Below are 27803 nucleotides of genomic sequence, written 5' to 3' on the forward strand. Positions count from 1 at the left end.
GAATTCGGAATTTGGCAAGAAATAAATTAATAATAAAAAAATGTATTGTATATTAGTCTAACAACTGATGGCTATTTTACAGGACATAGCGTCACTGTGCCATCAGCGTCAAGTTAGCAGTTACAAAAAATAACTTCCGGTCAACACTTTTTCCTTACGTACTTTTCAAAGTAAAAGGCTCCATGTCACACAATAAGCTTAGCGAGGAAGGCTACATAACGTGAACCAAATGCTGTCTAATTGAGAGAGAAATCGCAATAAGTAAAAACATAAACGGTTTTTAGCTCTACAATTTATATGTGCAGATGCGAAATCCCAAAATGTGCATAAACGTGGAAAGCACATAAACTAACTGCTTTTCCACTACCGCCCTCAGTATGGCGCACTAGAACGAAAACGAGCGAGCCAATGGTAGAAGGCGTTACTGACCAACGTCGTGCTGCCGACCAATCAGAGGCCTTGACGCTGCGTGGACATGAGCGGTTGAATCTTTCGTTTCCTACCGCTGGACTCAGTGAAGTTGACGAGCATTTTTTTTCTTTTGGTAAACAGAAAGTACGTGAGTTTTCAGAGGACAGTGTGCCGGGGAATATGAGGTTTTCAGCCACACACCTAAATGTAGTGATCTCATGTAAAAGATTGTTGATTTTGTTTTTGTTCGGGTATTTTGTAGGCACATTATTTGATTAGCGAAGCCACACTGCTAACTAGCTACTGGCAAGGTTAGCCAACGGCGAACCTGAGCGTCAGTGGGACCGTGTGGTTTATTATCCTTCTTTGTTGTCAAGTCAGGACGGATCTATCGCTTTATAAAACAGGTACGTGTGTGTGTGAGTGTTTAACAGTAAGTTAGTGACAACGCAAAACTTGCCTTCCTGTGTGTTTGTCTGTTTCCCATCAACGTATTTGTGTTTTTGTTTCGGTTAACGTCACCTACACGGATATTTTTTAACTTTCATTTTCTCCTGTCTTAATTGATTGACTGACCATTTGACTTCCACTTTTATTGTCAGCCAGGGCTGGAGTTTTTCATGCATCATCAGCAGCTCCATTTTTAACCCTCCTGTTACCTTCATATTTGCTAACATATCTCATCAGCTGGGGTCTGTTTGAACCCAGCAGTTTAAACCTACAGAAAATAATTATTATTATTATTTCCCAAGTTTATGTATCAGGTACTTAATGTGTCTTGTTGACTAGCTAAATGGCTTTTTAAAAATAAAATTGAAACCTCCCCCACTCAACCACCATTAGGCTATACATTAAAGTTCCTGTGGGAATCATGTTCTTCTAAATTTGCACATTGACCTACCTCTATGCACATTTTATACACCCATGCACACGGTTTTTTCTGTTTTTTTTTTTTTTTTTTTTTTTTTCTGCACATTGCTTTTTGCACACTGGGTTGTACTTAGGTTATTCTGTTGTACTCAGATCTTATTCTTTATTTTTATTTCTTTTTATTTACTTAATCTGTAATCTGTGGATACTGCTGAAAAAATGTGAATTTCCTGCGGGATGAATAAAGTATCTACCTACCTACCTACCTACCTTTTCCTCCTCAGTGTCACATTAAAACATGGGACCCTGTATCTCTGATTATCTCTCACAGTCTTCCTCGTATAGAGCTGCTGGTGTTCCTGCCTGCCTGCTTATCTTATGTGAAACTATATAAGCATCATCCTCATATTTCGTTGGCAAGTTAACATCCTATGAGACAAGACAACACATGGTCGGCAAAGTGGGGTACATGAGATTCACTGGGTCAGATTACCACTGGAGAGCTGTGCGCATACACTACCATAATAGTTATGTTTGTGTGTGTTTATGTCATGTTGTTTTCCCATGTTTTCAGTTCCCTGCACTGATAAACTCTTGGATGGACAGGCTCAGCTGCCCATTGTTTACTAGAAAATATATTTGCTGTCAGTTGCTCTGGTGAACATTTTCCTCTTCTTTTCTCAATTGTTCAAAAGTAGGGAGGACCAGGGATTTGAATGGCAGTTGCCACCGCCTCAATGGCGGAAAGCATCATTATCCTCGATGATGACGAAGAGGAGAGTCCTCAGCCCTCCTGCTCCACTGCCGCCTCTTCCTCTCGGCGTCCGACCACCCACACCTCGCCGCTCAGAGCCCGGCAGCCTGCCCCTACCCACATCACCCAGTCACCTTTTGCCTCAGCGAAGAAGGACAGCCATGTTTTACAGGCAGAGAATCAGAAATTGTTCACTGAGGTGAGCTGACATGCAGGGCACAAAATGTTTGACTTTTATGTTCAGTAGACATTGTAGTGGGTAATTTTCAGTCATCACCGGACTAGTTCATTCTTTTAAAAGCCAGCTAGATCTTCTTGAAATAAATAGGACCTCCAAATAATGTATTTTATCCACTCAAATGACTGGTAAAGTAGACACATGTGCCAGCTACAGCATTTTGCCGATGGCAGTAGTTGATTTCACAGCCTGATGATGTTGAAGATACTGAGCATCATAATTGCTAGAAGGGACAGTAACATTACATTCTGAACAAGCCAGCAGATTGGCCAGTCTTTCCCTGTCTTTACCTGAAATGAACCCCGTTCCTGTAAAGTATTTTGATTTACCATTGCTTCCGACCACTCCACTCCTTTATATCACCATCTCCTTCCTCCTGCCCATCTATCTCTGATTCATTTACATTAATAATTTTATTCTGACAATGTCTTCTTGTTTCCCTCTCTCTCCCTTCCTTGAATTTCTGCTTTCTACCACCCCGTCCCTTTCACATTCTTTTCATCTTCACTCCTCTCCTCTTTATCTCTTCTCACCAGTTTGTGCAGCACTGCTCATCTGTCACCCAAGATTGTCCTGAGGTCTTGACTTTTCTCCAAGCCAAGCACACCAAGGCCTCTCCTGAGTTTCTGTCGTCAGTGGAGTTCAGGAACACTTTGGGCCGATGTCTGACACGCGCTCAGGCCAACCGTTCCAAAATCTTTGTGTACATCAACGAGCTCTGCACCGTGCTCAGGCAGCATGCCGTCAAGAGGAGGCTGCCCCTCACCAAGGCCGAGCCTGGTCCTCCTACCTCAGCCTCAGTTTCTTCCCCGTCTACCTCTGTATCACTAAAAAGTAAGGATAAGACCAAAGTACACGCAGTTGCAGAGGAAGAAGAGGTGAAAAAGGAGGGGATGAATACGGGAGAAGATGATGAACCCTCCACCTCAGGGCTGCAAGAGGACAGAGAGGATAAAAATGGGCAGGAGCAGGAAGAGACAGAGAAAAAGAAACGGAGGGCATCCAGGAGACAGGTTGGTATTAACCAGGTGGTATGTAGTATAATATGAGGTGAAATTCTAGATCACTGTTGGGATATGTTTCAAATCCGGAAGCCAAGCAACGACATTTCGTTGCCAAAATCTCACTGCTGTGTTTTTTTGTGCAATGACAATAAAAGAAGTCTAAGTCTAAGTCTAAGTCTAAATAATGTGCTGATATGTTGTGCACAAAAAATGAGAGGTCATGACTTGTGCAAATACATTTTCACCAAAGTTTTTACACTTACTGTATAGTTGTTTTTTGAGAAGAAAGCAGTGCTTGAAAGATCTCAGCATGTTTTGTAGAGGTTTGGTTGTGATGATTAGGTGTGTTGTGCATAACTAAGAAGCGAGGGAAAACCGGGATTCTCATGGATTAATGTGGTGCCTGCTATCATTGTGTTGTACATGGCTGTTAAAAATGTCTGTTAAACATTCATATAGGTCATTGACATATGTAGAAAAAAACAAATGATCAGATGAAATGGAGGTCAGCACTGATTCAGCTAAATTTCTTTACTCATTTTATAGCGAAGAGCAGGTCACACAAAGATGTACTGACCATTGCCGTAAACATATGTAAAGAAGTGAAATTTTCATTTTGCTGTGAAGAGCAGCCCAGTTTCAAAATTAACTTTTTGGCTCATCTGCCAATGGCAGGTAAACTGAAAAAAATTACCTGCCAAAAAATATTTTGGGGGGTATAAAACTGCAACATGCATTATTTATATTTGTATTACTCTCATATTTATATTACTTTTCATGGCAAACATTGCCGTAATGTTACGTTGGCTACTGTAGTTTTGGAGCTCCTACATCATTCAGACCCCGCCTCTTGCAAAAATGCCAACCGCCGTGACTTTGCTCTACGTTTTTCACATGTCTTCATGTTTTCGCTTTGGTGGCTTAACACTTGGAATAAGTTGACACATCTCTAATAACAAAACAGATGTGTCATACGGCAAAAATAGGCATTGTGTAGAAAGCTCCAAAGCGTAGTAAGCAGCTGTGATTGGCTGATTCACACTAGGTACGGTAGACAGTGAGGATCACACTAGTTTTGAGAAAGTATACGTGAAAATGACAGTGATCTAAATCTGGCCCTGCACTATGATTCCAAATTATTCCAGTCCATGTGCTCACTTTATCTGATATTCCTCTCGTTTATTTGGACATCCCCATAGCAGTCATCTCTGCCAATCATTACTGTTTTTATTTTCTGTCCTTGTTCTTTTTGTCTGCCACATTATGTGTTAAGTGTTCTTGGGTCACTTGAAAGGCACTATATTAATTTAAGTTATCATTATTATTGTTCTTATCATAATTACTATCATCAGGAGACACGACTGCTATCAACAAAAATACATACAATGGATTTTAAAAACTGCAGACATTTCAGCGACTACCATCATTGACTTTTGCCTGAATCCCACGGAGGCTTTTTTGGGGAACAGGGTGTGTGGGTTCCTCTGCTGCTGATCCGTGTAGAATGTAATAAAATTAATTGCCTTGCCCTACTTCCCAACTCACCAAGTGGGTGTGTCTGGAATAAGAAGATGCTTTGCCATGGATAAACTCAGGTGACATGCCTCTATATGTGTGGTCTCTGTTTCTCTCAGATAGCGTACCTGGAGAACCTGCTGAAGGTATACGACGACGAGATCCGCCGTCTGCAGGAGAGTGAGCTGAGTTTGAACGACCTGGGGGCCGAGGACTCTGGGTACATTCAGGAGCATAAACTCAAACGCAAGGTGTTCTTCTTTTTCATTATGTATTTGTTTATTTATTTTGATTATTTTGGCTTTTTTTGTCCTTTATTTGATAGTGATGAATTTATATGGGTTTACTTTGCAAAAACGCACACGTTTCAGGATTGTTAATAGCTTGAAACCGTGTCATTCAATAACTTATTTACAGGAACTACAAACCTTTTACAGGCTCAAAATACATGTAACACTCATGCTTTGCTTCTTAGTTTTCAACTGTTGAGAGTTACATAAGTCGTTAGAAAACAAAGCACTCAACAGAACTATCGCATCATGTGTGAGGGCCAGTGTCACCCTTTCTTCCCTGTCCTGACTCCTCTCTCCTTCCTCCCCCACCTTTCTTGCAGATGATGAAGATCTACGACAAACTGTGTGATCTGAAGGGCTGCAGCACATTAACAGGGAGAGTCATTGAACACAGGATCAGCTACACTAGCACACGATATCCAGAGATCAACAAGAAGGTGATCTGAGTATTTTAGGGTTTGTGGGTTTAGACGCAGTTAAAAGCCTTTTTTATTATCATCATTATCACCTTATTTATTTAACAGCTTTAAAAAAAAAAAAAAAAACCTTACTTATTTAACAGTTTCTCAAAAACGTTAAACAAAATGCTTCAGCACATAAGAAAAATATACAAAAGCAATTATTTAATACTGAACAAAATATCTTGCCAATTATGTATAAATATTGCCACTTATTTGTAGAAGCAGCTGTCATAGTAGTGGTGGGCGAAGTAGCAGTAATACAGTTTCATTCATACCTTGTTTTTCTTTTTTTTGCTTTGCTTCATGATCAAGACAAAACAGAAGAAACAGAAACAAAGTTACACAAGAAAAGAAAAAAATACAGCAGCAAAAACAAAGTCATAGGTTCAGTGGTGGGATGCAGACCCTGGTTAAGTTGTGGGGAGGAGGATGTGATGATACTAACAAACCAATTTAGTGGGACAGTCACTGCATTTACTGCATACTACATGCACTTTGATGAGGAAACTGACATGATAAACACAGAAAACACACTGTACAAAACCTGGTAGAGTGAAAACTTTGTTCCACGCTCATTGAAGAATGCTTTAGAATTTGGCATTGTTATCTGTGATGAAAATATACAATACGAAATACGGTAATATAATCTCTTGATTATTGGGGAGTGTATGTATATTTGGATTTTTAAGTAATCAGAGCAAATTAACACGTAAACGAAATCCCCTGCCCCCTTCTATCAGATTGAGCGCTTCATCAACAGTCCTGAGGCCCAGAGGAACCCTCCAGATTACCAAGACATACTGCAGCTGGTCCTGCGAGCCAATGAGCGCTACAATCTCTGCCTGAGCAGAAAACAGATGAACCAGATAGCCCAGGAGGCCTTTAGAGAGACAGGGAGCTCTCTGCAGCAGAGACGGCACCTTGACCTGGTGTACAATTTCGGCTCACACATCACCGACGAGTACAAGCCAGGTGAGGCTGTGTGCATGTTTGGGAACCTGTTCTGTCAGCAGGTCACTGACACGGCTTTCACTGTCTTATTAGCCAGTGACATTGTCATAATAAATTTGGACCTTGAAACGATTGGTTATCACCTGCCAGTTTACAAGCTTACCAGTCAGAGTTGATTTTTATCACCAGTTTCCACTTTGGAGTGTGTTGTTGTTCTGTTCTGAATTTCTGAAAACATAATTTCAACCTTTAACTTCAGCCCAGTCATATTCATTCAGAATCAACAATGTTTACTACTTAGTTCCCCTAAAGTGGCTGTATGATACAATGCTATGTGAACATGGATGGCATCAGCAACTAAAATATAGATATCAATGTTCTTTCAAGTAAACTCTGGTGCAGGAGTGAGAATATCAAAACCATATAACAAATTCTATATCAGTATCTATATAGCCTTCTATAATAAAGTGAGGCATTGTTAGTCCAGTCTGAAACTGCAGTGTTGATTTATGCTTGTATTCAGCGGTTTATTTATTTATTCTTAGCCACTGTTGGAAAATGTTAAATGTTCCTTGTTACCTCATAGCAGCATTGCCGTTAACAGTAGCTCACTACATTGTAGCATTATCTGTTGACAAAAGGAACATGTGGCATTCTGTGAGCTTTTTCCAAAAAATGCAAGGCATAGCAAAGGGACTGTGGTGTTTTAACGCGATTACTGTGAAGCCTGCAATTGATTCTGTAGGGTAATAACAGGAATGGCAGAATCAATATCTCACAACCTCTTTACAGTTCTTAAATTGTTCCATGCTTTTTTCATGCTTATAATTGACCAAAGCTAGTAGATATTGTGCACTTCAGTAAAACAATCCTGAATGATGTTGGCTTTGTCTCTCCATCTCTCCATGTATTATTAGAATATCAGCTTGGAATTAATTAGGAATTATGGCCTAGAGCGCATTGTGGAATAAACTTGGAATCAATTAGGAATAATAGCCTTGGGTATATAATAGCTTTATTAATAAATGAGTATAGTAATTATGTGGCAGGTGTTAGTGTCTAGTGTTAAATACTTTTTTGCATTTATGAAAAACTGAGTTGAGTCATGTGCTTTTGATTTCATGTCTCTGATACTCTAGTATCGCATAAAAAAAAACAAAACAACAACAACACCACGATCCCATGACATCCCGCATCATCAAAACATAAATGTAATGGTGTGTCGGATATTGTTTAGAAGGCACGTATCAGCTCAAAACAGTGCATGCATGTTCAGAAACACTAGCTTTTCACACGACTCGTGCAAAACAAACGTGGAAAAAGATGCGCTGGCTCTGCAGACTCTCCAGTGGTGCGCATCTGGAGATCGGTAGCATTGGTGCTGCAGTTTCCAGGAAGTGCCAACAGTGACTCAGATGCTGGCTGTTTGCAGTGTATTTTCAGTGGTGACGTAACAGTCACTTGTGCAGATCAAAACTGTACATCAATATTGTAAACAGTTATTTTTTGGCAGCTGTGCCACGTATAGCCTATCTATAGCGTTTCCTATAGATAGACAATAGGAAACACTTTAAACAGGAAGAGGTTATAGTTAACGTGTTTCTTTGTTAGGTGTTACCCACAACCTTGTTCTTGGTGTGAGTGGACTCACTCTCTGCAAGTATGCAGGAGACCTATACAGGTATGAAAAGCTGGAAAATCAGAGTGAAAATATCCAGGCCATGAAAAGGAGTATTTATTCCTCACTGTTTTTACCTGACCCATCCCATCTCCCTTCCCAATTCATTTTTCCTCTCATCCCTATCCCTCATCGCCCTCCATTCCTATATCTTTTCCTCTCCCACCCTCTATCCATCCAACTGCTTCTCTTTTGTTTCTTATCTTTGCTCTCCCCCTTACTTGTTGTCACTGAACTCATCCTCTCCGTCCCTCCCCCTCTAAAGCCTCAGACCCGGCTCTGACGGACGCCACACTGCTCCGTAAACTGCGTGACAACAGGGAGACGGCTCTGTCCAACCTGGAGGAGGTCATCACGAGGTATGCCGTCAGACAAGATGACATCGAGGAGCAGGAGAGGAACAGGCGACTGGAGAGAGACAGGCTGGAGAGAGAGGTGGGGCTGGGGTCGGGGTGTGTGTTGAGAATGTTTTCTCACAATGTAATAGTCAGTTGATGGTCTTTTCCTCAAGTGTCTGATTTCTGGCCTACTGTCAAATAAAATTGAATTCAAGATTATTTTATTTGTTTTAAAAGCCATACATGAGCTGGCACCCCTGCCCATACTCCAAGGCTAGATCACTGAGATCTTCAGAACAATTGTTTTTAACTGTCCCACGAACAAAGCTAATAGGTAAGGGAGAAGTCTACAGCTCCAAAGCTTTGGAATAGTCTTCTGCTTTCAAACAAAAGTCTCCTGTCCATTGAAACTTCAAAGATACAAATCAAGATGCACATGTTTTCATATTATGTTTGAATCATACAGTAATTTAATATGTAATATGAATGCATTCGATAACACAATTTGCTGCTGAGTCTCTCAAATTTTGCTTAGCACATAGGGTAGCCTATAGGCCGAAAATGGAAGATTTCGCTGTAAATTTTACAGCAATTTGGTCAACTCCTGTTGTTTTGAAATGTGCTATATAAATAAAATTGACTTGACTTATCAGTTTGTAATTTGCCTTACTGCTACAAACTCTCTAAACACATCCTCTAGATCATGGCAAATACTATATAAATCAGTTCAGCCATATGGACCAGAGGAGGGAATTAAATCAGTAAATTGTACCAGTACCTAAACATTTACCAGGATAGGCTGTGACGTGTACTTGTTATTAGATCAGAACATCCCAGGCTTTTATTAAAGTTGTTTGATTGTGTCATCACTGCTACTGACTGTTTTTTTTTTTCCTTTTCTGTTTTTCTTCTCTCTGCCGCTTGTCTTCGGACTCTGCACTAGAGCCACATGTCAGAGGAGGGGGAAGAAAGAACAGAAGTGGTGAATGGAGTGGCAGAAGAGGAGCAGGAAGAAGAGGAGGAAGATGATGAAGATGATGAATCTTCAGATCCAGACATAGAGGAGGAGATTCAGGCCAGCATTCAGCAGATTGGACCAGGTTAGGACAAAGAAAGATTGGATTTCTTGCCAGAGTCATAAGCAATGAAAGCTACTATGCCCCCTGCACATTTCTAAAGCACATTTTTGAAATACCCTGTTACCACTAGTTCATATGGTATTTTCTTACCCTAGCAATCAAATTGCAAAAATCTCCACATCTTGTTTATTACATGGAGAAATAACAAAAAATGATCAAAATATAGAACAAACTGAAAGATTGTTCTTCAGCTAGCGATATGATGGACTGGCAGACCGACTGATAGACCCTCACTTCTCAACGGGGCAACTACAGTTGAAATAGTTTTTGGCAGGCGTTGAAAGACAGAGGAGACAATTGTGGCAGTTAAAATACTGGACATTTTTTTTTTTCCAGTGTACATATTGGACTTCTCAGACTTTTCCTAAATTCATATAGACGGGGCTTTTCATGGTGCTATGACACATACAGAAATAGCTCTAAATGCTTAATACTGAAAAAGCTCCATTTACTTGTGTCAAGATATCAGAACATGGTGTTCCGAAGCTAGAGAAAATTCTGATTATTATTTGGAGTCATGCCACATTTTTCTTCAGCATTACAGTATATGTGAGACAGGCTGAAAGATTTTATTACTATTGTTTCATGTCTACAGATGATAATGAAGAAGAGGAAGATGACAGCAATGAGGCACAGCAAGCGAATGACAACATTAGCAAGGAGGAGCAGGGGGCTGAGTTGTCGGGGAACGTTAGTCCAGAGGAACAGGGAAGCGATAACGTGCCAGTCACAAGCAGGTTCAGTCCGGTCTCCAGTGAGGACAAGCCAGGAATTTCCCCATTGTCCGATAGCCCCTCCCCGAGAGACAGTCCCAGCCAGTCGGAGCCCTTGCAGTCCAAGAACAAGATGCCCAATAGCAACCTTAAGGGAAAAGAGGAGGCTGTGGAGTCCTCTAATCACATGCCAGTTGTGCTGGTGAGCACCAGCGAGCTCTCTCAGGCCACCACGGACCATTCCCCAGCTGCAGCCAATCACTTTTCCTTGCCCCCATCACCTGTAGTGGTCCTATCCAATGAGGACTCTTCCACAGAAAAATGTGACACACAGACCACCAATGGGACGTCACCACCACCGAGCCCAAGAACTACCAGGAGCAGAAAGCGGAAGAGGGAGGAAATCATTTCAAGGAAATCCGTAAAATGTACAGTCATCCATGACAGGTAAGACTGCATTGGTGGATGATGTGACCAATTCAATTCAGTTTAATTCAAAGCTTTATGTACAAAAGTTCCCAGGTGAGACAGTCTACCCATTTTACACAAACAAGCTCAAAATACAACACAATGAGTCAATGCAATGTAAAATACAGAAAAACATGCTGTTTGTTGTGGTGGAAAAAAATTAGCATTTAACTGCAAATGTAGCAATTTTCATGCTTTTGCTTGACCTGTTTACTGCAATTTAACCAGATTTTACTTTGCAACAAACCAGTTTTGCAAATCATGCAAGGATACCAAAGATTTCACAACATATAATAAGAATCTCTTGATTTTCAAATTTGAATTTTTGATCGAAGCACTCACCTTATAGTGCTCTGCTTTATGCAGCCAATTATCAGTTCTGTGGTTTATAAATGGCAACGAAGTTAAGGTTTCCCAGGAGACTATTTTCCAGTGGAAAGACTGTTGCATTCCACCCACTTTCAAGTCATCAAGAAGCTTTGTTTTTGACTGTAGATATTCAGATCCTGCACTTCTAGCGTTTCTCTAATGCCATCGTAGTTCATTTACAGATATGAGTTCAAAATAATTTAAACAAATTGTTTGTCTTTCTCCCTATTTGTTTTTCTTTATTTCCTTAAACCTCTTCCTTAAACCACTTCTCCCTTCATCACCCAATTCCTCCCTCCCTCCAGTGAGGTAGACATCCCCCTCGATATGGGTGTTTTGAGCGGCAGTCCTCCTCATCAGGCTGAGTCCACCAGAGCAGACACACCCAACCAGGATCTGGTTACCAGCTCACAGTCAACACCGCCTCCTAAGAAAAACAAGGTGGGCTTACGTGAGGGCACTTAAATGGAAAATGAGAAATAAGCTGAAGGCATAAATGACAATTCTCAGCTTTAATGTGAGAATGATAGTGGCAAAACTTGAAAAAAACAGGCCCATTTCTGGATCAATAGAACTGAGTTTGGGTTTATAAATGCTGATATTGCAACAGAGAAACTTAAAAAAGGTCATTTTAGTCATTTTACTTGGTTAAGACAAAAATGCTCTTACCTCAGAAGTCGCTACAAATAACTTTTGTTCCAACACATTGTCTCATTTTCTTTCCTGTAGCTGCTGAGGCTCCTCACAGACAATATAATCCAAATATAATGCAAAATGTTTCACTTCAATTCAGGTTTTTTATGTGCCACACTAGGACTGATTGTGTCGACAAATTTCTCCACAAATTGTTTCTGATATATGTGAATTTCGGTTCAAAACAACAGTGGGTTAATACCACTGAAATCATTATTACAGTGAACATCCATATTGCCCTATTTTACATTGCACTACTTGCGTGTGTGTGTGTATAACATAAAATACACCATGCACTGGCTCAGCCCATCATGTTGGCGGGAAGGAGTGTTTTTTATTTATTTATTTATTTGCCTGCTACACCATCTGCGATCAGTGTAGCATCTTCAGTGGATTATAATGGATGTGTTATGATGCAGCAGCCATGTTGCGCTGCGTCCATGCCTGGTGTATATTGGCCATTATGAGCAGATGTGATGAAGTGCAGTTGTACGTCTCTAATCCTGTGTCACTGTTTGCATTTGCAGGTCAACGTGGCCACCCAGTGTGACCCAGATGAGATCATCGTCCTGTCAGACTCAGAATGACCTTTCACCCCTGACATTTTACACTACTGGGAGATTGTTCTACATCTCAAATGATTCCTGGGACCGGTATCGCAAAAATACCTCATCACCAAGAATGTCCTCGTCTGTTGGCTTTGAAAAGAGGAAGAAGCAGAATCTATCTGTAAAAGGTGTTTTTCTAAACAGCTTCAAATGCTGATATAAAATCTAGCTTTCGAACACCAGGAAAAAAATTCATTAGTACCTCATATCACTGCATTAAATATGAATATAAAGGAAAGATGTATGTTTTCAAGGACTATAAAACAATAGACTCCAACAGGACAACATGAACAGAGACATGAATGATTTTGGGAAACCACCTCGATTGTCCTCTTGTATGTACACAGGCTAACTGATCACTGGAAGTGTTTCCATTTTCTGTGACCAGAGAAACATCTGCTAATCACCCTGGGGTTTTTTTTTCCTTGTTTGTTGGCATAGAAAAGTTGCGTTGCTATATTTCCTGCTCATCAATGCAAAACTATGGCCACAAATGACTTCTCCTTGACTTCTACCGTGAACCTTTGCTAATGTAGTTAAGGTAAATGCAAGAAGCCCTCTCCACCACCTCTGCCACACAACCAATCCAGTGCCTGAAAATGTGAATAAGTGGGTGTGTGCTCCAGAAGTGGGGAGAGAGACGGTAGTTTTGTTTTCACACTCTTGACTGACAGTGTCTGTGGGACTTAACTGCCAGTTTGTTTACATTTTTATATTTAGATAGTTTTTTTTTTTTTTTCAAAGAGAAGAGGCAATTGTAGCCCTGTATAAAAGCATTTTGAGATGATATTGTCTTACATGCCCTTTTTGCTATTTATGATATGCATTGAGTGAGTGAGTTGTATGGTAGTTTCTACTCTACTGCTGTGAGAGGTGGCGACTGCAATGGTGTCAAAGAGACACATTGAGGTTTTTCTTCCTTTTTTTCTTTTTCTTCAGAAAGAGTTTCTATTTTTTCATGCAAACGAATCAAATTACTGCAAATGCCATTGTTAGCGTTCCTCATTCAGACCTATGGGTCCCGTCAGCTGTGAGCTAGCTCAGCAGCTTTTAGTGTGAGCGTTGACAGATAATATGCCATGAAATGATTGAGTCTCAAATCCAAGTTAGCTGAAGGATAAAAGCAGAAATCCTTTTAACGTTTATGGACTTAATTAGTAACACCATGCACCGAAGAGTTCCATTACACATGTGCTTCTGTCTAGCCCAGATAACTACTTTTTGTAATGCGGTCAGTGGAGATCGACTTAGACTCGAAAATTTAAACCTGTCCAAAACCACAACCCAAGGGATAATTGTCCAGTTCTGCTGTATCTTTCTTTGAGACCAAATCATTGTATGGCACATTAATAATTCTGTCTTGATAAATGGCTCTGTTTTTCCCCAATACATATATATGTATATTTTTTAATCAAGCTTGAATCAGTGTGGTACCATAATATTTGGGTGTCTTCACTGGGAGAGGTTCATTCTCAAATGCTAAAATGCTAAACAAAACAAACAAGCAGTGACAACTAAATCCTTAAAAGCCAACTACTAGTAAAGCCTGTACTCATAAATCCTGTCATTTTATAAAGTATGATTTTTTTTATGTAGAAGAGATAGTTACTTCAGTGCTATCATACTGTAGGTTCTACGTTCATATGAGCAATCAGTTGTTACAGTGCTGTTTCATTTGTGCTTGTTCCTTTTGTTTACCCTAATGGTGACCCTAATGGAGGATATGTTATTTTGGAGTGAACCTCTTCCCCTGTACGGCAGTATCCAAGTCTCCTTCCTCCAAACAAACAAAACTGGTATTTACCAGTCACATTTGTTGTTATAGTTTGCCAGGTAAAATCCACCTATCAGCCGGTGGGCAACAGAGAATGAAGTTTTCTCCTGACCTGGTGGTTATTACTTGCCATGTTGCTTGGTCTTGCAGTAGCAATCATCAGGATTTGTTGTGGTCACCATCGCTGAGTCCCTAGTTTTGGCGTTGGTTGAGTTAATCCACACATGATAGTGCACTAATGTTTAAATATGTTTGGACCCTGGCTTAGATAAAATGGGTCCAAGGCTTTTTTAATTTCCCAAAACTGTTTTACTCCCCAAATCTATAAATTTCCAAATAGTTAACAGGGAAATTGGGTTGGGTTCTCTGTTTAAAAACAATTTTAATGTTGATTTGGAAAATAGTTTTATTAACTACTCATAGGCTTCAGTTATACAAAGAAGTGATTCATAATTCACTGTGACTTTTTGTTTTGTTTAAATTTTCCCTTTTTAATAATGAAATAAATGCAGCAGCGTCTTAGCTGCTGACTGTTGTATTTTCATTTGTGTAGTTAAAGAAATTATTTGATTTTTTTTTTTTTTTTAAATATGACACTGTCAGTGTTTGGCTACAACAGGGTGTTTTGTATTTTCATATTTCACACAGTTGGTAATATCTGAATGATAAACCTCAGACAACTTTCTCAAGCTTAGAAATATGTGTGGTATAATACTTGGAGATTGCTCATCGTTTAGACCCCAGAGGAGCAGGTTTTCCCATCCAAGTGTAAGTAACCAGGCATAATCTTGCCCTGCTTGAGGTCACACATCCGATAAATTAAGATTGGGAAAGGTTTGGTTTAAGTTGCACCTGCATGGTGATAGATATGACACACACTGTATTATACTACAGTACATTTATGGTGTGATGACTCTGTAAATCCAGGTACACGGGAAAAAGCATGCCAAAAAAATCTGCCATATTCCATTCATGTTCAAAACAAATGTCCAAAAATCTAGTGAAAACGAACTTAAAGATGCAAATCCAAAGATAAGAGGCTAGAAATGCAAATATTGCAGCTCACGTCATCACCAGTACTTAGTGACTTTGTTGAATTGGCAAAAAAAAAAGTTACAAATATTTGTGTTCACAACATGCATTTAGTAAATAATTGTTGGGAAAAATGTTCCTGCCGCCTCCTTTTGGCCATGTGCGGTAATGGCGTCATGAGTTGCATAGAAGTGTGTCAACGTTGAAGAAGACGCTCAAATTATCTGCAGTCCAAAGGAAAAGTACAAATTAAACCTTGAAGACACACACACACAAATCAAATTTATATAAACAAAGTGAGTAATGTCTGTTTCACTTTGAGACTTAATGCACGTAATTCACATGCTTTTATATCACTAATGCAGAAAGGCACATACATTACCTTTCGTATTTCTTTCTATTTTCTTATAATTTAATTCTTTTGAGAATTGAGAGACTGCGCCTGACCCCGTTTTCCGTCGGAGATCAATAAAATATTTCTGATTCCGTTTTATGTTCAAACTTAAGTTCATAAACACCCTAAAACTTTTTTTTTTTTTTTTTTTTTTTTTTTTTTTTTGGCGTGTTCTATAGTTAATTTTCCGCTTTGTCCCGTATGACATGAAAGCAGAATTACAGAGTCCTGCTCATCACTTATCTGAGTCACCTGATGTGCAGGTAGAAATCAGCATCCTCCCCTGCTTTACAGGAATAATCCAAAGCACTCTGGGTTCACAGGTGAAGTAACGTGTATATTTGAACATGAAATAGATTTTTCAAAGTACAGATTAAAAAATAATAATAAATTAAAAACTGATAATAATTCGATGAAATAAATATGCATATATGGGTTGGATTCGTACTTGCACACGCGTTACAGATCGATCGATAGATAGAAACAATAAAGTCTAGCTGGAGAGGCGAGAAGATAATCCAGGTGACAAATTATTCCGTCACCCCACCACAGTAACAGCACACCTCCAGACACACGTGTCTTTTTTTTTTTTTTTTTTTTTTTTTTTTTTTTTTTTTGTCGGCCGAAGTCTGGCTCGTCTGTCTGGAATCCTGTTAAAGGCGACGCGTCACTGTCTGCAGAGCGAGATGGGAAGCAACATTTTCAAAAATGATCCCCAAACTTCAGGGCCAGGCTAGACTGGCAGGCCCGACTCCCCCCGGCTGGAAGAGTGACCACACGTTTGAGGGGTGCAGCGTCAATTAACACCGTGAGTTTAATTTCCGCAGCGATATATTTTTTTTATTTTTATCATTTATTTATTTATTATTTTGCAGCCAGCCGTGGGAGCTAGCTAGCAGGCTAACGTCACAGCTGTAACGGGTTCATTAACGTTACGGTTTGCGGTGCCATGACTTCTGGTGTTTGCTCGTTGACAGCGGCAGACTCTCTCTGTCAACGCGTTTAAATGGCGAGGGGAGCATGTTTTCAAACAGGGAGCACCAAAGATGGATTAGTTAGCTTGTGTAGCTTGTCAACTAAAGTGTGCCTGCACTCCAGCTGTTGAGTTCCAGATGCGGTGAGAACACACTAACAACATGCTGCTGCTGCTGCCGCCGTGTTCCTACTCTGTGCTGCATGCATGGACGTCCTCTGGTTATTATTGGTTATGATCAGTGAAGTTCATCTACAAAGGTGTGTTTTTTTAAGGACGCTACAAAACACAACAAAGTCACACACACTAATCTGAGTACACTGGAATCACTGTATTGTCAGAGTGCAAACACTTTACATTTGTCATAGGGGTGGGAATCACCAGAGGCCCCACAATGCGATATGATCACGATGCATAAGTCACGGTGCGATAGTATTGTGATTTCAAACATTTTTCCAATATGCTGCTGAGTATTGGAAAAAAAATATAAATATTGCAGTTTATCACGTTTTTTCAACTGCAATTTATGTCTCCAAGGGGAAACTTTGTCAACATCTGTTTTATCTATTAAGATTAAGTTTTCATTCTGTTCATCTCACTTCAGTCTTTTTTATTGCAGCTAAATTGGATTGTCAAGTAGGCAGACTGATCAACTCTGTCATAAAAAGCTGTCATAAATGTTGCAACGATTCTTGGTAACACAGTATCAACTTGGCGTCCATGTATCAATACAGTATTGCTGCACAAATTTGATGTTTTCCCCCACCCCTAATTTGTCATGGTGACAAAGTGTGTGAACATGCTGTAATCTCAGACATGCACATGGGTGACAGTGTCTGCTGGAGGGATGGAGCCCCATTCTTCCAAAATATATTCTCTCATTTGGTGTTTTGATGATGGTGGAAGAGAGTGCTGTCTAGGTGTCCAACTGGGTTCAGATGTGGTGACTGCGAAGACCGTAGCATATAATTGACATAACTGTCATCCTTATCAAACTCCTTAGTGAGCCCTTGTGCCTTGTGGAAGGGGGTATTCGTCCTGGAAGAGACCACTCCCATCAGGATAAATATGTTTTATATAGGATAAAGGTGATCACTCAGATTATCTTGGTATTGATTTGCAATGAGCCTTCCCTCTAAGGGTGCAGGTGGAAGGTGGCCCCCACAGCATAACAGAGCCAGCAATGCCAAAGCACACCGAAGTTGTTCTGGCAGTTCGTGATGACCCTTATGACACACTTATTAAGACACTTTCCCTTTAATTTGTCTCTGGTCTGTAGCCCACAATTAACACTAAGCCACATAAAAAAAAACTGGAAATAGCATTTTAAAACTGCTTATTGGTGTGTTTTTGCAGCATATCACAACATGGTACCCAAGAACAATGAAATGCATGAGTAACCAAATTCTCAGCAATGTGAAGAATGGACAGAGTCCTTCAGGCTTAAGTATGCAAAAACTTGTGTAGACTTGATGACCGGCACAAGGTTTCTGCAACATTAGGGATGCAGGACCAGGCCTTAACAGAACTGCGATTGCACACTGTTCAGTAGCTTGCACAAACCTCAGTAGATAAGTATGAACAGAAAAGATGAAATAGAAGTAGGAGTTAGACTGTGGTTTGCAGGTTTAGAGAGCTTGGAGCGCTGGTTGGACACAGAGGAGAATTCGGCAAGGTGCTTCTTGATTTCTTACTGATCTTGTGGTGTCTCCTATAGGAAAATTCCCATTAAATTCTCCACCCATACTGGAGGAGAAAGGTTACAGTTGGTTCTACTCATTAAAGTTTCCTACTCCATTACAGTATACTTTTATTTTCCTTTCATGACATCCTCATTTGTTGAGGCTTAATCAAGGTGGAAAAGTTCCATCAGCCACAAAATGCTCTGGCAAATCAGCCATCAATCCAGCCATCATCTGGAGTTGTTTTTCAATTTTACAAATGATAATGCTTATTATATTGTTTGGTAAATTTGGGATTTTGGAAACTGTGTCTGTACAGTAAAGGAAAATGTAATTTTTCTGCTGAATACTACATGGATTTTGCTCCCCTTAGTAAGTCTCTTGGCCCCAGACCCTTTTTTTTCCCATATGATTTCTGCAGTTACTAAATAAGGTGTAAAGGGAATGAAAGAGGGGGTTGTTGCTGGTTCAAATTCCCAGACTGGATTGGTGGGAAGAGTAAAGGAACTCTCCTCCCTGTTTCAACAACAGCCGTCAAGGTGCCCTTCAGAAAGACATTTAACTGATTAATGACCAGGACTGTAGGAGTGCAGTTGTTCTTGGAATCTCTCAGATACAAAAAAAAAAATTGAAATTGTAAGAAACTGAAGGCAGGCATTGATGAAATAGAGGTAGCCCAAACAACCTCAAGATGTCGCTGTTATTCTTTATGTGTATCTTGAATGTGATTGCAGGCAACGTTAGCCTAAACCTAGGAGAAAATCTTCATGGCATATTGTGCAGTAAGAAGTGGCTATTCAGAAATAATTACACTTTGTGGTACATGTATTTAAAGAAATGTCACTCAGAAACTCAATTCAGTACATGTCAGACAGACCGCGAGACTCACAAAGCCTTTGTCCTTCTGCCCTCAGTGCTGTGTATCAGCAAAAATCATCTTGTAAGGTCTCACCCAGCAAAATGTTACATTTACCTAGTAGAAGAAACCTGTTTTTATCTGTCCTTGGAAATAAATGGCTCTTAAATGTTACTCACAGTTGTGCACCACTACAGAAGTACTGTGCTTGTGCAGAGAGGCCACTGCTGTACTTAGGAAAGTTGTACTGCAAGATATAATTTGTCAGATGAAATCTTGGGTTCCCATTAATCGTGGAGTTTCTAGAATATCATGGGATTTTGAGAGGTGTGTTCCAGACTGTGGATTTGATAAATTCTCCTGAGAAGTCAGGGAATGTCAGAGACTCGTTCAAATAAGGCACTTTTCAGAACAGCAGAATGTATTTTACTACTAATTTCACACATTAATTGCATTCCTTTGAAGTTTTACAGTTGTTTCCCCCTTCAGTAAGCCCAAAGGTAATGAAAAGTATTTAGAAATACAAAATTAACAAACCAGAATGGAATAATATTTTAGATCGTTAAAGTGCTACAACATAATTATGGAAAGTCATTTTGACATTTTGCATCAGAGCCAAGGTGGATAATTTTTTTTTTCTCATTTAAACAATATTCCACTACCCAGATGCAGTCCATGCCTGGGGATGCAGGCGGCAGCAGCTCAGCTCCCAGCGACCCGTCTGGCTCGGTAGTGCAGGTGTGTTTCCCCAGCGCTCAGGCCTCTGTGCTGGACAGCCTGAACCGGCAGAGAGAGGACGGGAAGCTCTGTGATCTGTCCATCCAGGTCCAGGGACAAGTTTTCAAGGCACACCGCTGCGTCCTTGCTGCCTCCTCTCCCTACTTCCATGATCAGGTGTGTGTGTTTTTGTTTTTCTATGCTAACACTACTGTTGAATTCTTCTGGAATTTTTAATTTTGCAAGATCTCGGTGTGGCATAAGTGTTGCCTTTTCCCTGGTTTTAAAGGCTGCATTACAGCAAAAGGATACAATTTTCTTAACTTATCAGACCATTGCAGCCCTTACGTTATTTAGCGCTACCTGTTTGGTCATCTTACTTGCATTGCTAATGATTGTTTATCAAAAATGTGCTGTGTGTAAACTGCTTTCAGTCTTTTACTAGCTAACTAAATATTGCAATAGATTAGAGCCTGGTTATTTACCTCAATTACCTTTGTGGCTTACTTGCCAAGGGCTGGTCAATTGAAAAAAGAAAAGATGCTTTTCAATCTATCTGCCAAATGTCACTTTACTAGAATTTGGCACTTGGTGAGTTGTAAGTTCAGAGTCTGGCCATCTGCCAGAAGAGCTGGTGGGCAAATTTAATTTACCAAATTACATTTTTTTTTTGGTCAGTGGATTAACTTCCTACCATGCTAAGTGTGTCGGTGTGTGAGAAATAGAGACAGGTGGAGACAGAATGGAGACTAGGAGAGAGACTGATAACAAGCCAGTGCAAATTGACAAATTCATTATACTGATATATTGTCGAATCCTCCAGGTACTACTGAAGAACATGTCCACGGTCTCTATCCCAGCAGTGATGGACCCACTGGCGTTTGAGAGCGTGCTGAGCTGTGCCTACACAGGCCAGCTCCGTATGCTGCGTGAGGACATCGTCAATTACCTCACTGTGGGCAGCGTCCTACAGATGTGGCACATCGTGGACAAATGCACTGAGCTGCTCAAGGAAGGTCGGGCTGCGGCTGCGGGAGGGAGTGGAGGCGGAGTCCAGGATGGTGGAGGTGTGAGTGGGGGCTCAGGGTCAGCTAACTCTGGGTGTAGCAGCAGCAACGTTGATGGTGGTGCAGGTGGGGGTTCTGTAGGGGCTGGAGGTGGAGGTGGAAGCAGTAGTGGTGGTCAAGCCGAGATTGTAGCGTCCAACGACCCCCAGCGTGCCTCCCAGCCCCCCAGTCGCCCATCATTGAGCGAGAGCCAGTCTCCCAGTAGCACCAACTACTTCAGCCCGAGGGACGGCAGTGCAGCCACAGCTGGGACTTCAGGAGATGGAGGAGGCGCTAACAACACCCCCAGCTACTGCACCCCTTCTGGAGAGGAGGCCTTTCTCATCGAAGAGGAGGAGGAGGAAATAGAAGAGGAAGAGGAGGAGGTGTTGTACCACCAGAGGAAGAGGGGAAGAGGAGGAGGAGGAGGAGGCGGCAGCGGGAGGAGGAAGAAGATTAGTTCATTGTCAGAGCAGGAAGTTGGGGTCAGCGATAGTTTTGGCGTGTCTTCCTATCAGGTGATTTTTGGATCATGATGTTAGACACACACACACCAGTCATGTGAAGTGAAGACTTTTTTTTAATCTTCCAGTGCTCATGTTCAGATTGACAGCTGTCTATGTTTGATGCATTATGTGTTATCTTTAAATGGGTTTCATGACCACTTAAACAGAAATATAAGAATAAAACAATCTCCATAAAAGTTGTCATTTGATAGGGAGATTGATACACTTCACTAATATTGCCATGTGTTAAATATCTCAATATAAAGGATGGAGAGGACTCTGCCTTGCCACCCCAAAAGCGCCCCACCTATAGCCAACCCAGCATCATGCCTCGCAAGCAGTGGGTGGTGGTGAAGACTGAACGCACCGAAGACGATGATCTCATTGTGGTGTCCGGCGAGGAGGGAGGGGAAGATGAAGAGGAGGAGGACGAGCGGGAGGTGGAGATGGCCAGAGAGAGGGAGCGAACTGACTTCAACATTTCCAACGTTAGAAGCTTGTCTGGAGAATTAGGAGGCAGAGCTGAGACTGACATGGACTCACAGGTCAGTTGCAACAGTCATTTTAACACATCCAGACATCCAGTCTTTTAGACTGCTGTTGCTTTTTATCATTTCTCTTAATGTATGAATTGACCATATGGGCCAGAGCAATACAAACCTTCTGTTCTTCATCTTTGCTGTATATTTATGTTACTAAACTAAAATCTGAGACAGACTTAACTAAACCTGGGTGATGTGAAAGGAAAATTTAATTTTAATATGCCCATGCATATTGGAGTGAATGAAGTGAATGAAATTACGCTGACATGAAAAGATTTAAAAACACCTGCCAACACCAGTGAGCTATAGTAGTACAGTGTTGTTGTAGCTAGAAGAATTTACCAGTTATACCTTCTCCAAGCTGCATCCTGGTATGCAGATGCACAGTACACAGCCTCGAACTGGCTCATGCCTCCGGAGCTGCTGCTTTACTGTCTGCTGTTAGGGCTCTTAGGGCTCTGTGCAGCCTTAAGAGTGCAGAAAGTAGAGCCTAGCTTGGGAAGAGGTACCCCAGAGAACCTGTAAAAAGAAAATTTTAAAAAATCAAAGTGCATCACATTTACAACTTCAACCATCTTGATGCAGCAAATCCCACCCAACTGGTACGCCAAGCAGTTTAAAATTGTTTGTACATTGGTTTGCATTTTGCCTCAGTCTGACCTTAATCACCCTCCTTTCCTCATTCCCCAGGTGGACTACTGCCAGTCTTCAGAAGACTACCTCAAGTTTGAAAACAGTTTAATGGATCAGACACTAGCCCAGCACCTTCATGACGGCACTGCAGGTCAGGGCCAGAGTGCTAATCGGGCTGTTTCAGCACTGCTGGGCCAAGTTCAGTCTGCAGCCACAGCACGGGCACAGCTCTTCCCCTTAGACATGCAGGGGAACCAGATTCTCCTCTACAGCCAAGCGTCCGGACTCTCCCTGGACGCTGCCCCACCATCCCTGGGCATGACAGGCAGCATGGTCGGAGGAGCCTCGTTTAAAGGACCCAACCTAGAGCACGGCGCGGTCCATTTGTCTGTGCAGGGGGGGTTAGGTGTCGAAGGCATGGACAGTGGGGGGATCAGCAGTGGTGGTGGGAGTGGCGGTGGCATTGGTGCGGGGGGTTCAGGGAAAGTGTTTATGTGCCACTGCGGTAAGACATTTACCCACAAGAGCATGAGGGACCGTCACATCAACATGCACCTGGACCTGAGGCCCTTTCACTGCCCTGTCTGTGCCAAGAAGTTCAAGATGAAGCATCACCTCACGGAGCACATGAAAACCCACACGGGCCTCAAGCCGTACGACTGCCTCGGCTGCGGCAAGAAGTTTATGTGGCGCGACAGCTTCATGAGACACCGCTCGCACTGCGAGAGGCGCAGCGGACTTGGAGATGGTAGCGATGGAGGCAGTGGTGGCGAGGGAGGAAGAAGAGGTGGAGAAGATGGGTCTGATTTAATGTCCTCCCCTCATCTCCTCCTCTCACCAGGGGAGGGAGGTCAGAGTGGTGTTCTAGGAGGAGTGGGCAGAGGAGGGATGTCTGTTTTGTCTCCGCATCATTCCAGTGCTGTTCTGTCACCACAGCATCCCAGCGTCTCCACCGCTGGCAGTAGCAGCAGTAACGGCAGTAGTAGTAGTAACAGCAGTAGCTCTGGTCTGAGCAGCACCATGGCTGCTGCGGGGGCGCTCCTTGGCGTCGTCTCCCAGAGCCCGGGTCAAGGTCAGGGCTCAGGGATGTTTGGTGGTCTGGGAATGAGTCGAAGTGTGTGTGAAGAAGATGTGTGTGAAGTTAGTGCCAATGACAACAGCGTGACTTAAACCAAATCAACACCTTGTGTCCACCAGGCACCTCTTTTTCAACTGGCTGCACAATATATGGTGATAGGAAATGCCACTCCTGACTCCTGCTGTTCTTCTTTTTTGTGACTATTAAAAACTTGTGTGAAGTGCAACACTCTTTTGCTAAAAGCTGAAACATTTTTAACTGCCACTCTGGGCAGGGAAAACCATTGTACTCTCACAGCACTGTTTGAAAACATGCCCTTCCACTGTAAACAGTGGAAAAAGAAGCCAGTGGTGGAAAGAGAGGTTCCCTGTGGACACGCAGCCCAAGGAAGCTGTAGGCATTTACAGAAAAATCCGAGTTTGGGATTCCAGTTGACTGCTGTGGTGTGATATTTGAAAAGACAACTTTTGGTAGTATTGATGCTATCCTAAGTTACTTGTAACTGAAAAGACTTTGTTGAACATGCCTCCTAAAAGTGGCCTAATCGAAAAGGACCTTTGTCTCAGTGAGTAAGCTATTGTTTTGAATATCCAAGATTTCTTTTTTTGTTTGTTTTGTTTTTGTGGAGGAATGCTGTGCGTCTCGAGAGGAAACCAAAAATCAATAGACAGTGCTTCACCAACAGTTACCTTCTGTGGCAACATTATATCTGTAGAGTAGAAAAGTGGCTGTTCTAAAGTGCTGTGATTTTCTGCAGTATTGTACAGTAATGTATCACTGTTAATCAAAAAAAACAAAACAAAAAAAAAACCACAACAAAAAACACATATCTGCACAAAGATGTTTTCATGAATGAAGACAAGGATGCTTATTGTCTTAGTTCACACCCATGTACATTGAAATTTGAAAACTAGGTTTAACAGATCTCAAGCCAACAACAGTCAAGAAACGCACCTCATCACGAAAAGAAAACCAACCAAGTTGCAGATTTGTGTTTTTTTTTTCCTTCATGACAGCAGTGGTACGTCTTTTCCTGCCTCAGTGTTCCATGTAACCAACTAACTCTCAGCACTGCCATTTTAATTTAGATAACACAATGGTGCTGCTTTGCCTGAAGCCCATCCTGAAGTTTAATAAAGGCACAATCATTTATCAACACCACAAGGGAAGCCTGATAGACCCTAGGCATATGTAGAAGGTGGAATATTTACCAGCCAGGTACATTTTGATTGTAGTTGTTTGTCTCCACCAACCTGAGATGAGCTTGGCCATAATTCAGAGCTTCTTTTGAAGTCCTAGGAAAGGTTCGTTTGTAGCCTGCTTATATACACTACCTGTAATTAATAAGCTCTCAAATTCTCTGTTGGAGTGGTAATTGCTCACTGAAGAGCTAAAAAAGTGGAAGCAGTTGGTCACCCAGTCAAGATTTAGTTGCTGGAAAGCTGCCCACATGGCCTACACATTTTTGCTGCTTTTACCTGCTTTCTCTTTCTTCCTGTGCCATTCAGAGTTCTTGTGCTTTGAAAAGTATATCATTACTGTAAATATATAGAGGTATTGTACTACCATATGTCATTTACTCATCAGACTTTGAAGAAATTGTGACTAAACAATGCCATCAGTGTTTGCTTTGACCTGGTCTGCACGGACTTAATCAGTCACAGCTAAAAAATATTTGAAAGCATTTTGAATGGTATTTCAAGCTAAGTCTGAATACTGTTTAGGACAGGGTTTCTCCAAATCATCTTAAACTAAGTAAGTCGTCAGTTAACTTAGAATAAAGGTAATTTTGGAAAACCTAGCCATGGTAGATATGATCTTATGTATACTATAAGGTGTATAGTGTGTTTACACTTGTACCTCTTCTGAATGGTTGACAAAGTTAAGGACCCAAAGGAAAAGAATTCTTCCTTTTCCTGTACCCATTATGCACTCACACAAGTGAATTATTTTTTTTATTTTTATTTTTTTCTGGCTACAACATTTTGTAGGTTCGGGAAAATTTTCATTCAGTGGGGGCTCTAGCTCACACAAAGATCTTATAAGCTGCACAGTCATACAGGGCCAAGAGTGTTAAGACGTACAAGTTGTCTCATGATTGATAAAATACAAACCATGTTTCTCCCTGTATCTTTATGCAGTGGTGGCATTCGCAGGTGCATTATCTTGGTATTAGTTCCTGTTTTGGTTTTGGCAGTTGTCTAGGCATCAGGGAAAAATAGGTACTTTGTTTTTAAAATGTCTGAAAAGTCTGAACACATGGGGTTAAGATTGTGCAGTGCAGACTGAGACTGGGCCAAAATAGCCTATTGATTTTACTCTCTGGGACACCTGAAGCAAAACTTTATTGGAAATCCCAAACTAGCACCATCTGCAGCAGCAAATTACTGACCCCTGCACAGCTGTTTATTTGGATGTGCTTTGTTGGATTCGGAGAAAAAGGGTATTTTGTTTGCATATTTGTCTGGATGAAGGGGTGGTCATGTTGAGCACATCCTGTTGAACAGTGAGTGATGTCCTTATGATGCCAGACTTTTCAAACATCCCTCTCATTTTGCTTAACAGTGGTAGCAGTGTTCTTGCTGTGGTGGCCTGCCACTGCTGAATGAATATTTGGGGAAAAACTGAAGTAAAGATATTGTTAGTGCCAAGTTACTTCTGGGAGCTCAGGACATGTCAGGGTTTCCTCAAAGCATCTGCAGACAATGTCATTGGTGGTTGACTGACAGTAGAAAAATGAACTCAAGATGCTAAGGGAAATACAGGTCAGATTCCTCACTTTTAACCTCATAAATATGTAACCTCATGGGTTCTCATAGTTTTCCACCGCATATGTGATGTGCTGTGTACAAATTCTATGGGCTATGCTTGCCACACAGTTAGAGTATAGTATTCATATTCTGCTGTACCCATACTGCTCCCTGCTTTAGTTGAAATTCAGGATCCATGCTGTGCTGTGCCCATTGAGTTACAATACAATGTTACATACAATGAGTATGGCATAGCATTGGTACTATATGGTACTTCTAATTAACCTACTGTGGTTATGTTGTATCAGAAACCTGTTTTTCCATGGCTATACAGGCTAGGTACAGCACAGAGCACTTATCTGGTGGGAAACAACATTTTACATGACCTCTGAATCCATCTGCATGCCTTGAGAGACATTTAGATTTCCAGTTGTGAATCTAAAGAGTGATGAGTTAGAGGATTGAACGTTTTGCCTTCTGTGAAGGATGAGTTTGGATATTTTTTTATGCAGGTTCAAAGCTCCTCTTTGGTCTAAGACAAAGGACTGTTGGCTTTTGTATGTGCTCAGTGACCTGTGAAGTGTGACATCCAGTGTTTCCTTTGTATCACTGTGCAGTGGTGCCTGGTGTTTTTTTTTTTTTTTTTTTTTTTTTTTTTCAGTTTTCATTCTACATTTGTTTCAGTTTGAGTTATGGCTTTTTATCTTGGTGAAACCATACAACCTCTCTTAGTATTGTGTGAAATTTGGGTAAAATATACTGAATTTTAATTTCCCTTATAACGCAGCAGTGGCGGTATTGATCACTGCTTCAACACAGGTAAATGAAAACAAAGAAATACTAAATGTCTGTAAGCGAATGTGTGAGAAATGTGTCTTGTGGTGATCTAATGCTTTTATTTACAATCAAATATATTATAGGTGTGCCAACATCATACAGCAAACATGCATACAGATAGATTTCACCGGGAGTGAATGTACAAAATATGAACACAAAGAGCACATTTATTTCTATGTTTATATGTGACTGCCACACCCTCAAAGACACAGAGGTCCTTTGCATTCATGGAAGGCTCAATCAGAAACTTTATTTTAGTAGAATATGTCTAGGTAGGAAGATGACATTTTCAAGTTTTAATGTGTCTTATAAGGAAAAGACGGGTAGGAACGCTGCTTTCAATATACTGAGTTTTGGCCGAAGGAAGTCCTTTCAACCCCAGTCAGGAAGAATAACACTAAGCTAACTTGAGTCGTGAAAAGTGAGTGTATCTAGCAGGCAGCTGATCTCATATGCCCCGAGTGACACTATTCACGGCTT

General features: G+C 41.1%; 2 protein-coding genes and 1 long non-coding RNA gene across 5 annotated transcripts; 2 read left to right on the plus strand and 1 right to left on the minus strand.

Annotated features, from left to right (window-relative positions):
* Positions 1 to 492: 492 nt before the first annotated feature.
* On the plus strand, positions 493 to 14821 carry LOC115368088 (death domain-associated protein 6-like). Of its 3 annotated transcripts, none has more exons than XM_030064070.1 (11): positions 493 to 818; positions 1977 to 2234; positions 2810 to 3286; positions 4912 to 5043; positions 5406 to 5522; positions 6287 to 6518; positions 8441 to 8610; positions 9457 to 9613; positions 10248 to 10812; positions 11508 to 11643; positions 12423 to 14821. In XM_030064070.1, exons 2-11 carry the CDS (start codon positions 1998 to 2000, stop codon positions 12480 to 12482), a joined length of 2283 nt encoding a protein of 760 aa, XP_029919930.1. In that variant the 5' UTR covers positions 493 to 818; positions 1977 to 1997; the 3' UTR covers positions 12483 to 14821. The 3 variants fall into 3 exon arrangements, with proteins under 3 accessions (XP_029919930.1, XP_029919932.1, XP_029919931.1); XM_030064072.1 differs by having other exon boundaries at positions 10251 to 10812; XM_030064071.1 differs by having other exon boundaries at positions 1980 to 2234.
* On the minus strand, positions 10007 to 26575 carry LOC115368113 (uncharacterized). The gene is made up of 5 exons (XR_003928981.1): positions 26270 to 26575; positions 20144 to 20155; positions 19440 to 19446; positions 16978 to 16982; positions 10007 to 10016 (listed from the first exon to the last, which is right to left on the minus strand). It is a non-coding gene; the product is annotated as an uncharacterized LOC115368113 (long non-coding RNA).
* LOC115368087 (zinc finger and BTB domain-containing protein 22-like) lies at positions 16442 to 24547 on the plus strand. The gene is made up of 5 exons (XM_030064069.1): positions 16442 to 16511; positions 19881 to 20108; positions 20755 to 21495; positions 21750 to 22028; positions 22716 to 24547. Exons 2-5 carry the CDS (start codon positions 19881 to 19883, stop codon positions 23826 to 23828), a joined length of 2361 nt encoding a protein of 786 aa, XP_029919929.1. The 5' UTR covers positions 16442 to 16511; the 3' UTR covers positions 23829 to 24547.
* Positions 26576 to 27803: the final 1228 nt, after the last annotated feature.

The sequence above is a fragment of the Myripristis murdjan genome, chromosome 11 (genome assembly GCF_902150065.1).
Source record: "Myripristis murdjan chromosome 11, fMyrMur1.1, whole genome shotgun sequence".
Taxonomy (NCBI): Eukaryota; Metazoa; Chordata; class Actinopteri; order Holocentriformes; family Holocentridae; genus Myripristis; species Myripristis murdjan.